Consider the following 13,323-nt stretch of genomic DNA (forward strand, 5'->3'; position numbering starts at 1 on the left):
TTTTGATTTTGTAAGCCTTGACTTTGTTAATTAGTGGCAGAGTCAAGTTGATGTTTGTGGGGTTAATTGACTAAAAAATAAAAATAAATATTTTTATAATTTTATATTATTAATATATTAATTCACATAAAATTTAAAAATAATATTTCTACAAAATTTGAAAAACACCGCAATATTTTTAAAAATTATTTATAAAATAAATTATTTTATATAAAAATAAATAAATCTCTACCCAGCTACTAAAACCCAATCATCCCTAATTCTTTTATTTTCTTTCCACACTCGTCACTTTTTTTCTCAAATTTTTTTATTCTCTAGAATTTTTACAAGACATATATTCAATCAGTCAGTACTTTCACGTTGGTCTCCTAATTTGATAACAACTTTTTTTCTTTTCATGCTTTATTGATTAATTATTAAAATTAAAATTTTAACTTTTCTTATGATAGATTAAAATTTTTATGCAAGATTTAGTTTTTTTTCTTTTCTATATTGAATGATTTTGAGATTATTAATTTTGTATTAAATAATTCCTAACATTTTGAGTCGGTAAATGATTAATACAAACCCTTGAGGTAGCATTTGAAACCAAGATTTCAGAATTTAGATTTAAATTTCAAAAATAGTGTAAATTGAGGAATAAATTGTTTAGAAATGTATCATTCATATAATCATTTCTCCAACCCATGGATTTGCTAGAAGCCCATTTAGTAATAAAATTGCAATTCTTAAAATATTTTTATATTTGACAAATCCATTTTTTATATTTTTATAATACATATTAGATGAAATCTCAACTAATTTCACTATTATATATGCATTTTATTCTTACGATTTACATCATAATTGAAATCCAAATTCAAATTTTCTAATCCAAGTTCCCGAACGGAGCATGAAAAAATCAAGATTGATTAAAAATTTAGCATTTTTATTTAAAAAATATTGTTGCTGCTGTGACTACTGTGAATCTTGTGTTTGAAAATTAGTATATTTCATTCTCATGACACCAAAAAGTAGTTAAGTGTAGTTTATTTTTGTGAAAGAAAATTACTAGTCGTATGTTGACTTCATGAACTTTTATGTGTTTAAGACTTGGATATATTTATTCTAAATATTTGACATGAATAGAAATTTTTTAAAAGAACAGCCTACTAATGAAAGAGAGAAAGAACAACAACAAAAATATTATGGATTAATTTATATAACTTTTATAAACGTTTTAAATAAAAAAACCACAATTCAAAATTTTTACTCCACCAATGTTAATAGAATAATTAAAGAAAAAACATAGCTGTGAATGAATCAAACCCAACTTATCAAACTCGAAATGGTCATTTTAATTTTAAATAAATTTTAAAAGTTATTTTTACTTTAAAACGTATATTATTTGTAATTAAATTAAAAATAAATTTAACAAGAATTACCTTTGGATAGTACTAGTTTGCTACCTATCAGTATCATGCAACGTCAATCATTGGCTTATTATTTGTTTACATGTCATTTTAGACTCGGAAGAAAAAGAGTATGAAGACAAGCAGCAGAGAATTATAAAGTCCAATGTCGGGAGAGGTGGGATTTATTTTCCATCACTTGCTACGTGAAATAACAATGTTGTGTGAAAAGAGAGAGGGAGTTGATGAGAAGTAGACAGTAAGATGGTGGACATGGATATTGGGCGTGATGTCCAATGTATTGACGTATATTATGGAACAGTGTGATGGAGAAGTTGAAAACTTATAGACGATGCTACTTAGCATCCGTGAGGAGCCTTCAATCTTGGTCTTCCATGAATTCTTTTTAAGTCCTTTGAGTTTGGCTATAAAGGTGAAGGTCAAAGGCAGAGCTCCATTAATTGTGTTTTTAGCCATAGTAGTGGTGCACAAGAGTCAAGTGTGGTGATTGGTTTAGCTGGGATGTGAGAAAGAGTTTAGTAATTGGAAACCAAGCTAATCATGTAGAGGTGTTATCCATTATTTAATCACCAGTGAGCATAGAATTTATGTTTATTTTACGGTTAGAATAGTAAAGTAAAGAAAAATTATAGGGTGTTAGGGTTGGTAATCTAAGACACCTTCTAAAATTTTAATGAGAGAAAGTAAAGGATGCTTAAGGAATTATTTTGACAAAATAATAATAAAGTGAAAAAAAAGATAGAAGATGAACATACTTGAGTATTTATATCTCGACTTTTGGTTACTCTAAAACCGTTAACTATATGAAAGGACATGAAGAGTATGTAATTCCTTACACATGATTGACTAAAATTAATGTCCTTAATCTTACAAAATTGTGCCACAACCCTTTTGTTAATTCTATCTTTTGACCTATAATAGATATTCTTACTGTAGGTGATATTAACTTGTTTATCAAATATTATATGTTATTTAGACATTCATAGGATTTGATTTTCTTGAATAAAGTTTGATTTCTTATATTAGTATAACAAAATTTCATATTGTGAATAGATAATTTAATTATAGAGGTTAGCGGTGGTTGACATGATGGTGGTGTCAAGAGCCATTATTTTAGAAAAGATGGTGAGATTTGGAGAACTATGGAGGCGGTTGGATAGAGTTTTAAATTACAAAACTAAGCCTTTGGTGGCTCTTCATGGGAGGAGTCTATACAACTTGACGTGGGTTTCATAACATTAATACTATATTACATACGTTCGAGTTAGAATGAAAAATGGTTAAATTTAAATATAAAAATATATGTGAATAATTAAAATCTAGAAAATATATAATTATTGGATAATAAAAATAGGGTATCATTTAATTACTGTGTTTATAAAATTAAAATAAAATGAGGTCGAAAGAAGAAGTGCTAAAAAATTAAAAGTTGTTAGGCTCACTTTCAATATTTATTCAGCAATTGAGTCCAACATAAAATTTGAGTCAGACCCATTTTTCAATAACTCATAAGATTGGTAAATCATTGATTTATGTTTATTTTCTAGTTTATATGACAGGATCGTGATTATTTTTTAAATAATATTATTTTTAAAATTTAAATATTTTAAGAGTGTAACATTTTGTAAAATAGACAAACATAAATTATCTTTAGATTAGTTATATCAAAATTATTATCTAATGCTTTAAATTATTTTAATTAAAATATTAAAATAATATCAGTTGAATCTTTTGTATTAAAAACTTAATATAATTAGAATATGAAGGACAGGCAAAAAGTCTTAACGAGGAAGCAAAATTTAGTACGTCGGAAAAAGCCTTAGCTCATAAGGCTTTTTGCCGACTTTTGGAAACTACGAGACAAATTGCAAGTCAATTCTATACCTGATTTTTTCCATTATTTCAAGATTAACCCCATTTCTATAAACGCAAACCACCCATTTTGTTTGCAATATCTCCAGGACAAAACAAATTAAGAAATCCCTACAGACATGATTTCCCACCTAGGCTCCATATTTGCCACTTTAATGTTTGTTTGGGCAGTTTTCCAGCAATATTTCCCATACCAATTTCGAGGCTATATCGAAAAATACTCCCAAAGATTGCTTAGTTTTGTCTATCCTTACGTTCAGATTACTTTCAATGAGTTCACAGGTGAACGTCTGATGAGGAGCGAAGCATATTCCGCCATTGAAAACTACCTTAGTTCCACTTCCTCTTCACAAGCTAAGAGACTCAAAGCTGACATAGTGAAGAACAATCAGTCTCTGGTTCTTAGCATGGATGACCATGAAGAAGTTGCAGATGAATTTCAAGGTATAAAGCTGTGGTGGGCTTCTGCCAAACATGTTGGCAAAACACAGTCGTTTGCTTTCTATCCTGTCACGGATGAGAAAAGGTTTTACAAGCTTATTTTCCATAAAAAACACAGGGATTTGATCATCGGACCTTACCTCAAACATGTTTTGAAAGAAGGTAAGGCTATCAAGGTAAGGAACAGGCAAAGGAAGCTTTATACAAACAATGGGTCGAATTGGAGCTATGTTGTGTTTGAGCACCCTGCAACTTTTCAAACACTAGCAATGGAACAGGACAAGAAGGAGGAGATTATGGAAGATTTGATTACTTTCAGCCAAGCAGAAGAGTTTTATTCGAGAATTGGGAGGGCTTGGAAGAGGGGTTATCTTCTTTATGGTCCACCAGGGACTGGTAAATCCACCATGATTGCTGTAATGGCTAATTTTTTAGGGTACGACATTTATGATCTTGAGTTAACTGCTGTGAAAGACAACACAGAACTGAGGAAACTGTTGATTGAAACGTCAAGCAAGTCGATCATTGTTATCGAAGACATCGATTGTTCACTCGATTTAACTGGTCAAAGGAGGCCAAAAAAGGAGAAAAAGGATGAAGCTGAAGAGATGAAACAACATCCAATGCACAAGGCAAGCATAGAAGAAGCTAAAAGTGGTCAGGTTACACTGTCGGGGTTGTTGAATTTCATTGATGGGCTATGGTCAGCTTGTGGGGGTGAAAGATTTATAGTATTCACGACCAACTTTGTTGAGAAACTTGATCCAGCTTTGATTCGAAAAGGTCGAATGGACAAACATATAGAATTGTCGTATTGTGGATTTGAAGCATTCAAGGTGTTGGCTAAAAACTATCAGAAGGTCGACTCTCATAAGTTGTTCGGCAGGATTCAGGATTTGTTGAGAGAAGTTAGAATAACTCCAGCTGATGTTGCTGAGCATTTGATGCCAAAAACTGCATCAAGGGATCTTCAAACTTGTTTCGAAAGCCTGATCCAGGCTCTAGAATCTGCAAAGCAAGCACAAGACAGTAACAAAGAAGAGACAGCATTGATCCAGGGATTGTCTGAAAAATCAGTTCAATAAGAGGGGAGGGGATTGAATGTAAGGGAGTGACCCCAGATTGTAGGCTTATAGATTGTATTAATCAAGCAAGCAAGCAATCTACTACGATTTATGAGAAGTTTATGGATAATAAAAAGGACTAGAAAACTAGAAATGGATGTATTCAAATATCTTTTCAACATATTAAATTTTCTTATAAATTTTGTAAAATTCTTTTCCTACATCGACATTATTTTCACTTTTTTTTTTTTTGGATTTTATATTTTTGAGCCTAAAGTTTTCTGGGCATTAACAGCCTTCAGTCCATGATTAGAATATGGCCTAAACCTAAGCTAAAATTCTAATATTAATATGTATTAATCAATCTATACTTCTCTACCATTATAATTTTGGTTATGTGAATCTCTATGAGCTGCCAACCATGGCTCAACCACGGAAGCCCCAGTGGCATCCATAATATGTCTTTGAACTTTAGCCTTTGTAAACTTTAACTCCAACACCACCAGCTCTACTCCCCATCAACTTACTACATCCTGCTAAATTTGCTTGCTTCTCTAACCAATGCAACGTCTTCATTTCGTCATAAAACGCCGCCAGATGCTTATTCCCTGCGCCAACCGATAACCGACCACCACAACTATAGCATCACACAATTTCGCTATCCTCCGGCAAAAGAAATTGTTAGCAACCAAATCGTTGTTTCCGCTCACCCAACCGCCAACGTGAGTAACCTTATCGGTAATTTTTTACAATTTTAAGGTAATGGTGAATAACCTTGATAAGAATTATTATTAGATCTTAAATCTAAACCTTGGCGTTTCCCTCAAATGTCTCTGTTTTACAACAAAAAGAAGCCGGAGAAAAGAGGAAAAAAAAAAATTTTGAATTAATTACGGAGAATTCTTAACTTTAGTCAAAAGTTTAAAAAAACATTGGCACGTATTAATCACTTAATGAATTAATATGTTACGTTAATAATTCATTAATGAATTAATATAATTTTTAATGGTAATAATTAATTCAGATAATTGTTTTAATTAGAATGACTAAATTAATTAAAAAAATTAAAGTGATTAAAATAAAACAAATTATATTTTAAAATGATGATGGGGTTACCAATTACCAATTTGCTCAACAAATTCGTTAGCGGCTAACACCGCTAAATTAGTAACTAAACCTAATCCTATTTTCCTTAGACAGTAATGGAGAGATTAGAAGGAAAGTAACTATGAAAATATTTACTGTTACTTGAGACATAGACCAATATATATAGAATATCCAACATATTTACTAATTTTGATTTAATATCCAACACTACCTTATTTATTATTATTGATTTTTACATTTTAAGTACACTTTTGTATAAAAAGCTCTTACGAACAAAATTATAAAAATATTAATTAAGCTGCTCCACTTAATTAGCATTTAATTGGGCTCTTGCTTTTATATCCACGTTAATTGTTAAAATTAGCTAATCAAAGACATGTTAATCTTTCACTTTTTAAATTATATTATTTTAATATTTAATAATTTTATATATTTTATATATTTTTATTTATTGAATTTAATAACCTTAACATGATTTTAATGTTTATATTAGAATAGTATTATATATTTAATACAGGTTTATTTTTTAATACTTTTTAAATTACATAATATATAAAAAATAGCATAATATAAAGTACTATAAATTTAAAAATGGGTCGAGTTAGAATTGGGTCTTGAATGTTTAAGTTCAAGCCTGAAACCATATTTTAAAAAAGTTTATTTTTTTATCCAAACTTATTTTTCAGACTTAATATTTTTACTCAAAACTTCTCAAATTTCGAACAAATTTTTAAATTTAAACAAATAATCACGGGATTGTAATATATTTTCTAATTTTAATTTAATACGAAAGTGTAGTTGATAAAGAAGAGTTGTTATTATGATTGAACTCTATTTTTTTTTTTAATTCAAAATACAAAGCACGTCTCTTTGGAAAAATGGTTCAAACCATACTTTAGTATGTCTCATGATTTTATATATGTCACACATGATCTAACAGTGTTAAGAATTTTTGCTTCTTCCTCTTTCGTCTTTTTAAAGTTATTTATTGGGAAAAGAACCCATGGCCCAAAAATGATGGATGTCATTTCAAATTGGAAAAGAAGGTAAAATTAATTAATTAAGGGTCAAATTTATTTTGTTCATATATTTCTAGAAGTTTAATTATCAATGCATATTAAACCCCAATTTTCCACTAAACATATTGATTCTGTCTCATTCATTGAAATTTCATGCCAAAAATATAGAATAAAGAAAACATTACCCATGTGATTTTCCATTATTGAGGAACTAATTGGCCAATTTTTATTTAGGAAATTGCCAGGTTATAACTGATAAGCATCTTGGGCTTGATTCAATCCTATACAAGATGATGCTTTTTCACACTTAAATAATTTTTTTCTAACTTTTCAACATAATGGAAAACTAGAATTTAGATAATAGGGTTCAATTTCCACAAATTAGTTTGATAAGATTATATATAAGTTAGATATAATAAAATAAAAATAAATATAAAAATATATTTTTAGTAGTTTATGTTCGAGGTTCAGTAATTATCCCTACTATTGAAATTATCTTTAAGATTTAAATTCGTGTTTTTCTTTTTGAAAATACGTGTAAAAAACATACTTTTATTCCATGTTAAATAATTATGGTTATATGCTGATAATCTCTTGACCTGTTGACAAAAATATTATGTTGTGAAGTATAAGAGTTTTAATTCAATTTAAAAAAAATCCAATCTCCACATTCATTTGATATATTAAAACTAACTAAAATACTAATTATAAAATATAATGTGATAGTTATTCGCCTTAATTTTTAACCATGTACAACTTACTGTGAAAGTTGCGTGGGACATTTTCTTAATATTCCTTTTTTAAATGAATTAACTAAAAAAAGGGTATTCCGGAATTGGGGGAGAAAAGGAATAAGAGGCAATTAACATTCCTTCAATCTTTGTCTTGACGTTGGAGAATGGAGACCATGAAGAACAAGACAATATTTGGCAATTTATAGGAAGCTAACCCCCAATGACTTGTCCATCACAATCTCAGTCTGCATTTCGCCTACCGAACAAACTAAACGGCAATATTTTCGATCCTTCGATATTTAGTAAAACTATATTAATGTATTTAATAATATTGAATTAAGTCACACTCACCGTGAAAAATATGAAAAAAAGGACTTATCAATTATTTGGAACTTTCAACTCTATTAAAATTTTTGTTGTCTTTTATTTATTTTTCTTGTTTCTTTTATTTTTAAAATTATATTACTTGTTAAATTATTTTAAAATGGATGAAAAATTAATATTTATTAGTTTGCTAATATGGTAGTAGTCCACACTTATATCACATTAGCAATCAAATAATTTTTTAAAAATCAAAAACCATATCCTTTTTCAAACTTTGAGATGAGATTGTATCCTCACTCTATAGCTTCAATTCGAGCTTTTATCACCTACGCGTTGAAAAATAAAGCTTAAGAAATATATTGAGAATTAAGCTTACTGATACCTTAATTAAATTCAACGTATCAAAACTTTAAATGTAACATATTAAATTTAATTAATTAATCATTAAATGCTCATGTTCGTTTTTAATCTTACCATCTCAATACTTTTTGTTTTGCCCATGGTACACTAAATAGAACTTATAGGATATGTGGAACAATCACTTTCAATTGCACCGAACTGCCATATTCCATCCATATCCAGCATGTTCATAGATTGTCTATTTGGGCAATTTTTATTGTCATTTTCATTGTTGTCACTTATCAATTAGTTGCATAAAAACTTTACACTATTTTCAATTTAGTTTTTATTAATTTAGTTTTTATTTTCATAAAATAAATGTTCATTCAATTATCACTTTAATATCGCTTGGAATTAAATGTAATATCATAAACACTTCACTAAAATTCTCCATTAATACTTTATTACACACATCAAATTTTAGTCACTTTGCTAACTAGTATTCTTTGCATAAATTTCACTTCACTTACTTTATAATCTTCTCGATTTAGTCCCTACTAGCATATATTTTCATTAATCACCATCCTCTCACTTATTAATCACTTCACTTCTATATATCATTGCATTTTGAATATGTTATTCTAAAATCTTAATACACTTAGGCACTTTTATATATTTTACAACTTGATCCTTTTCAATCTGAAATTTATTTATTATTATTTTACTACTCAATCGCTTTAAATCAATTCTCTTCCATGTAACACTTCTCTTGAATCATTTTTATTTTCTAACGTTTTTAATACTTGTAGTCATTTCTAAGTATCTTGCAATCTAGTTCCTAACATTATAAAATTTTAATAATTACTATAATATCCTTCTAACTTCACATTTCATTCAAATTCACTATCACATATTAGAATATTTCATCATAATATCTTATTTCACATATCAAATTTTACACACTTCACCTCTCTTATTTCAATTTTAAATTTCACAACATTTACAATTTAGTCCTTAGCATCATGAAAATGCATTATTTAAGATAATATCTCTTCAATACCACTTTGTATTTAACTCACTAACACTTAACACTTCATTTAAACTCTTTATCCTATTACTTTGTTCTACACATAAACTTTTGTACACTTTTCAATTTAGTCCCTTGTTTCATACTTTCATTACACAACATCATTTCACTTTGAAATTTACATTAAATAGATATTTTCACTATTCTTTAATTAATTTCAAATTAAATAGTAACAAAAATATTTTAAATTAATCACAAAATTTTTAATATAACAATTTCACATATTTTATACTTAGATTCTAATAGGCAAAGTAAAATTCTTTAAGTACTTACCTCTCTTTTGTTAGGAATTCACTGTTTTTGCTTTAATTCTCTTCCTTCCGCACTTTAGTCACCACTTTCACCTTGTCTCCAACACTTTTATTATTTATTCTTTTTTTCTACTCCATGAACACATCAAATACATAATCTAACATGAATTTTATAAAAATTCTTGAATTTCTTACCTTGTCTCTTTAATCCCTTCACTTTCTTCTCAATTTTCTCCACTTCCACTTCCCAATTTCTTTCGTCCAAATGATAACCTAACTCTCTATGATCTCTACTTCACTTTTCCTTTTTGGTGGCTATGAAAATTCTCATGAATTTTAGGTAAAAATGGTGAAATTGATGGAAAAGTACTATTTTGTAAAGAAAGCAAAGTTTCTCCCCTCTCTCTTTTCCCACTGATCACGTCGAAGGCATGGAGAAATGAAGAACTTTCTTCATTTTTCCTTTCTTTATATTAACTAAAAATAAATAAAATATTATTAAATAATTTCACCTAATCAAATTTTATCACCTGGGCCATAATTTCATGATAATTATCCTATTTAGAAAATAATTATTTTACCTCTCAACATTTTTTACAATTTCTCCCTTAAATCACCACTTTATTTGGTAAAATTATGATTTAGTCTTTTATATTATCCAGTTATTCAATTTAGTCCCTTCTTACAAATTTCATCCCTAGGAAAATTTTTGGATATTCACACTTTTGGTCCTTCAATTTTTTTTCTAAATTTACTCTTTAACCCCTCAAATTTTGAATATTCACACTTTGACCTATCACTTCTCACTTATTTACAATTTAGTCAATACCTCGAATTTATTTCTCTCAATACACTAGTCCTTTCAATTTTCTTCCAATATCCGACTGCCTTCTCTACTAACACTAATAGTTTCGATTTAATTCCCTTAAAAAAAATTAACACGTATCATCTTATATTAACACTATTCTCGACTTAAGGGGTTTAAGGATGTTAAATTTGGAAGGCCAAATAAGTCATTATGCTGAATATATATAAAAACTAAATGAAGCTTTAGTTGAGATAATAAAGTTGAGTCATTTGATTTGTGGTGTCTCAAGTTCAAATATTGCAATGACATTTTATAAGTTTTATATAAAATATAGAAACATAGAAACACCCTCAAATTAATATTTATTATTTTATAAATGAACAGTTTTTTCATTATTTTCCCGTTGAATTGGTATCCAATTAATCCATGTTATGCACGTAAAGTTCTTAATCAAACTTTACTGGTTGAAAGCTTTATATTATCAAACATAAACATGATTTGTATCAATAAATATAACAATAATCCAAATATTGAGACGTTATAAATGAAGATGGGAGTTCTAGACATTATATATATATATATATATATATATATATATAAACAGATATGATAATAACTTATAACGAGATTAAAATTAAAAAATTTTAAAACTTATAAAATAAATAATATTAATTTGATGTACATAATAAATACTAGAAATTATAAGTGATTGATATAATTTATTAATTAAAGGGTATTAATCATTATTTAAAAAGAAGGAAATTTTAGTTTATGCTGACAGTCATGAATGGAGTTAGAAAGTTAGATGGAAGGGCAAGCATTATTTATTTATTGGATACTTAAATAAAATTAAACATGGAGTTAAAAAAAGGTGAAATGAAATGAAATAATATAAAATTTGAAAGGTGTGGTTAAAGAGATTTTGAACAGTGTGGAAGAAAAACATGTGCGATTGTAAGAGTCATCCCAGACTTTTCTCACTTGCTTCCTCTTGTCCACCAAAACCAACACTTTCTCACACGAAATTTCCATGCATTGATATGCAATCCACGCCTATATATGAAGATGGCTAATCAGAGAAATGAAAAAGCAAAGCAAGAAATGCGAGAAACTGGCGGTTGGGGGAATCTTGTCGCAGGAGCGATGGCACTGCCTTTTGTTTTTGTTTTCCTTGTATAGCAACACAGCACAGTGCCATCGGCCTGCGACAAGGTACCCTGCAACTTCCTTTAATTTGTTCGTCATCTTCTCCATGGTTTCTCACAGGTATCCATTTCTTTGCATTAATTTATTTATTTTTAACCCAAATTACTGCTTTTTATGGATCATCCGTCTCCGTTTTCTGTAACGCGTGTTATATATAAAGCAGATGTTGATACTGTTGAAAGATGTATCAGTGGCACTGGCAGGCAATTGTAGTAACTGGTTTTTCACAGTAATATAGATCAATTCCAAATGCTTTGTAAATTTGCCTTACCCAAAATTCAGTTCAAGTAATGCTAAATTTGGAGTCTAACACAGGGATTTTTAAACAAGATGAGTTTATAATTTTCCTGGGGATTTTAATGATTAAACATCAACCCATAAGGTGGGAAAATATCAATTTAAATTTCCCTCCAATTATTTCTTCCCATCATAATTGTGTAGACGACAATTATCTGTCAACGTAGAGACACACATGTTATATATAGAACCGATAGTATTGTTGCTCTTGTTCAGCTGACTTTTTTTTTAGGGTAAACTATACCTCAAATTATTAAACTATTGATAAGTTTACATTTCGATTATTTAACTCTAAAAAGTTACAATATAGTCACTGAATTATTTAAAAATCTTCATTTAAGTCACTAGTATGATAAAATTATTGTTGTATGACCTTTTCTATTTGCATTGCTTGTGCCAATCTAAAGCTCTCAGTTCCGTTTCTTTTACAGTTCATTTTTTTATGACACAAATTTGTGAACCAAAATCTAAATTTTTTTTTCTTTGATCTTCGACACTGATTGTTAGATCGATTTTGATCTAAAGTATGTTTTTCTACTCATCGAGGGGTATTGATCCACCGTACCGATAATCAAATCAACGCTTGAAGGTTGTTAGCTGGACTTAAAAGAAAAAAAGGAAACTTAATAGCCTAGTGACTTAAATAAAAACTTTTGAAGAGTTTAGTGACTTAAATGAAATTTTTTGAATAATTTTGTGATCATTATAAGTTTTAAAGTTGAATGATCAAAATGTAAATTTATCAATAATTTAATGAGTTAAAATTTTTAAATCTCTCAAATCCACAAACTTGTAATAACATTTGATCTTATTTATTATTATTTTGCTAAGATAGGAGATAATTTTATTAAAGGGAAAAAGAATAAAAAGAATTAAGAAATACACAAGTCTAAATTTCAGCCTTGGTGTCATCACCAAAATACCAAACATAGTAAAATACAGAAGTTAAAAAAAAAAAAAAGTATAGGGTTTCTTATTTAAATAAAACAAAAATAAATTACAAAAATAGGATAGGTTGTTAATTAATTACGAGATTAATATGTTTTCTATAAACAATGTGTCAAGTGGAACAAACTATAAAAACAATATTTGTAATAAAAATAAATAAATTAATAATTAATTAAAATTAATTTTTAATTATAAAGTGGGTTGAGGCTAAATTGTGAAGCAGCACCACTTTTCCTAATAAAATAATTGGATTAGTTTTAATAACTTAGGAGGATTAAATTTTAACAAATTAAAGGATTAATTTCTTTACTTTATATAAAGTAAAGAGATAAAAATTTATAATTAGAGCTTTAAAATAAACTTAGAAATACTAGACATTTTATGATTATAGAAAACATATATAATACAAAAAAA

The 13,323-nt window shown here is 28.2% G+C and overlaps 1 protein-coding gene and 1 long non-coding RNA gene across 2 annotated transcripts; both read left to right on the forward strand.

Annotated features, from left to right (window-relative positions):
• Positions 1-3,324: 3,324 nt before the first annotated feature.
• Positions 3,325-4,999, forward strand: LOC108472767 (AAA-ATPase ASD, mitochondrial-like). The gene has a single exon (XM_017774324.2). It carries the CDS (start codon positions 3,404-3,406, stop codon positions 4,808-4,810), a length of 1,407 nt encoding a protein of 468 aa, XP_017629813.1. The 5' UTR covers positions 3,325-3,403; the 3' UTR covers positions 4,811-4,999.
• A 6,458-nt stretch (positions 5,000-11,457) lies between these two features.
• Positions 11,458-11,925, forward strand: LOC128283533 (uncharacterized). The gene is made up of 2 exons (XR_008273894.1): positions 11,458-11,724; positions 11,828-11,925. It is a non-coding gene; the product is annotated as an uncharacterized LOC128283533 (long non-coding RNA).
• Positions 11,926-13,323: the final 1,398 nt, after the last annotated feature.

The sequence above is a fragment of the Gossypium arboreum genome, chromosome 11 (genome assembly GCF_025698485.1).
Source record: "Gossypium arboreum isolate Shixiya-1 chromosome 11, ASM2569848v2, whole genome shotgun sequence".
Lineage (NCBI taxonomy): Eukaryota > Viridiplantae > Streptophyta > Magnoliopsida > Malvales > Malvaceae > Gossypium > Gossypium arboreum.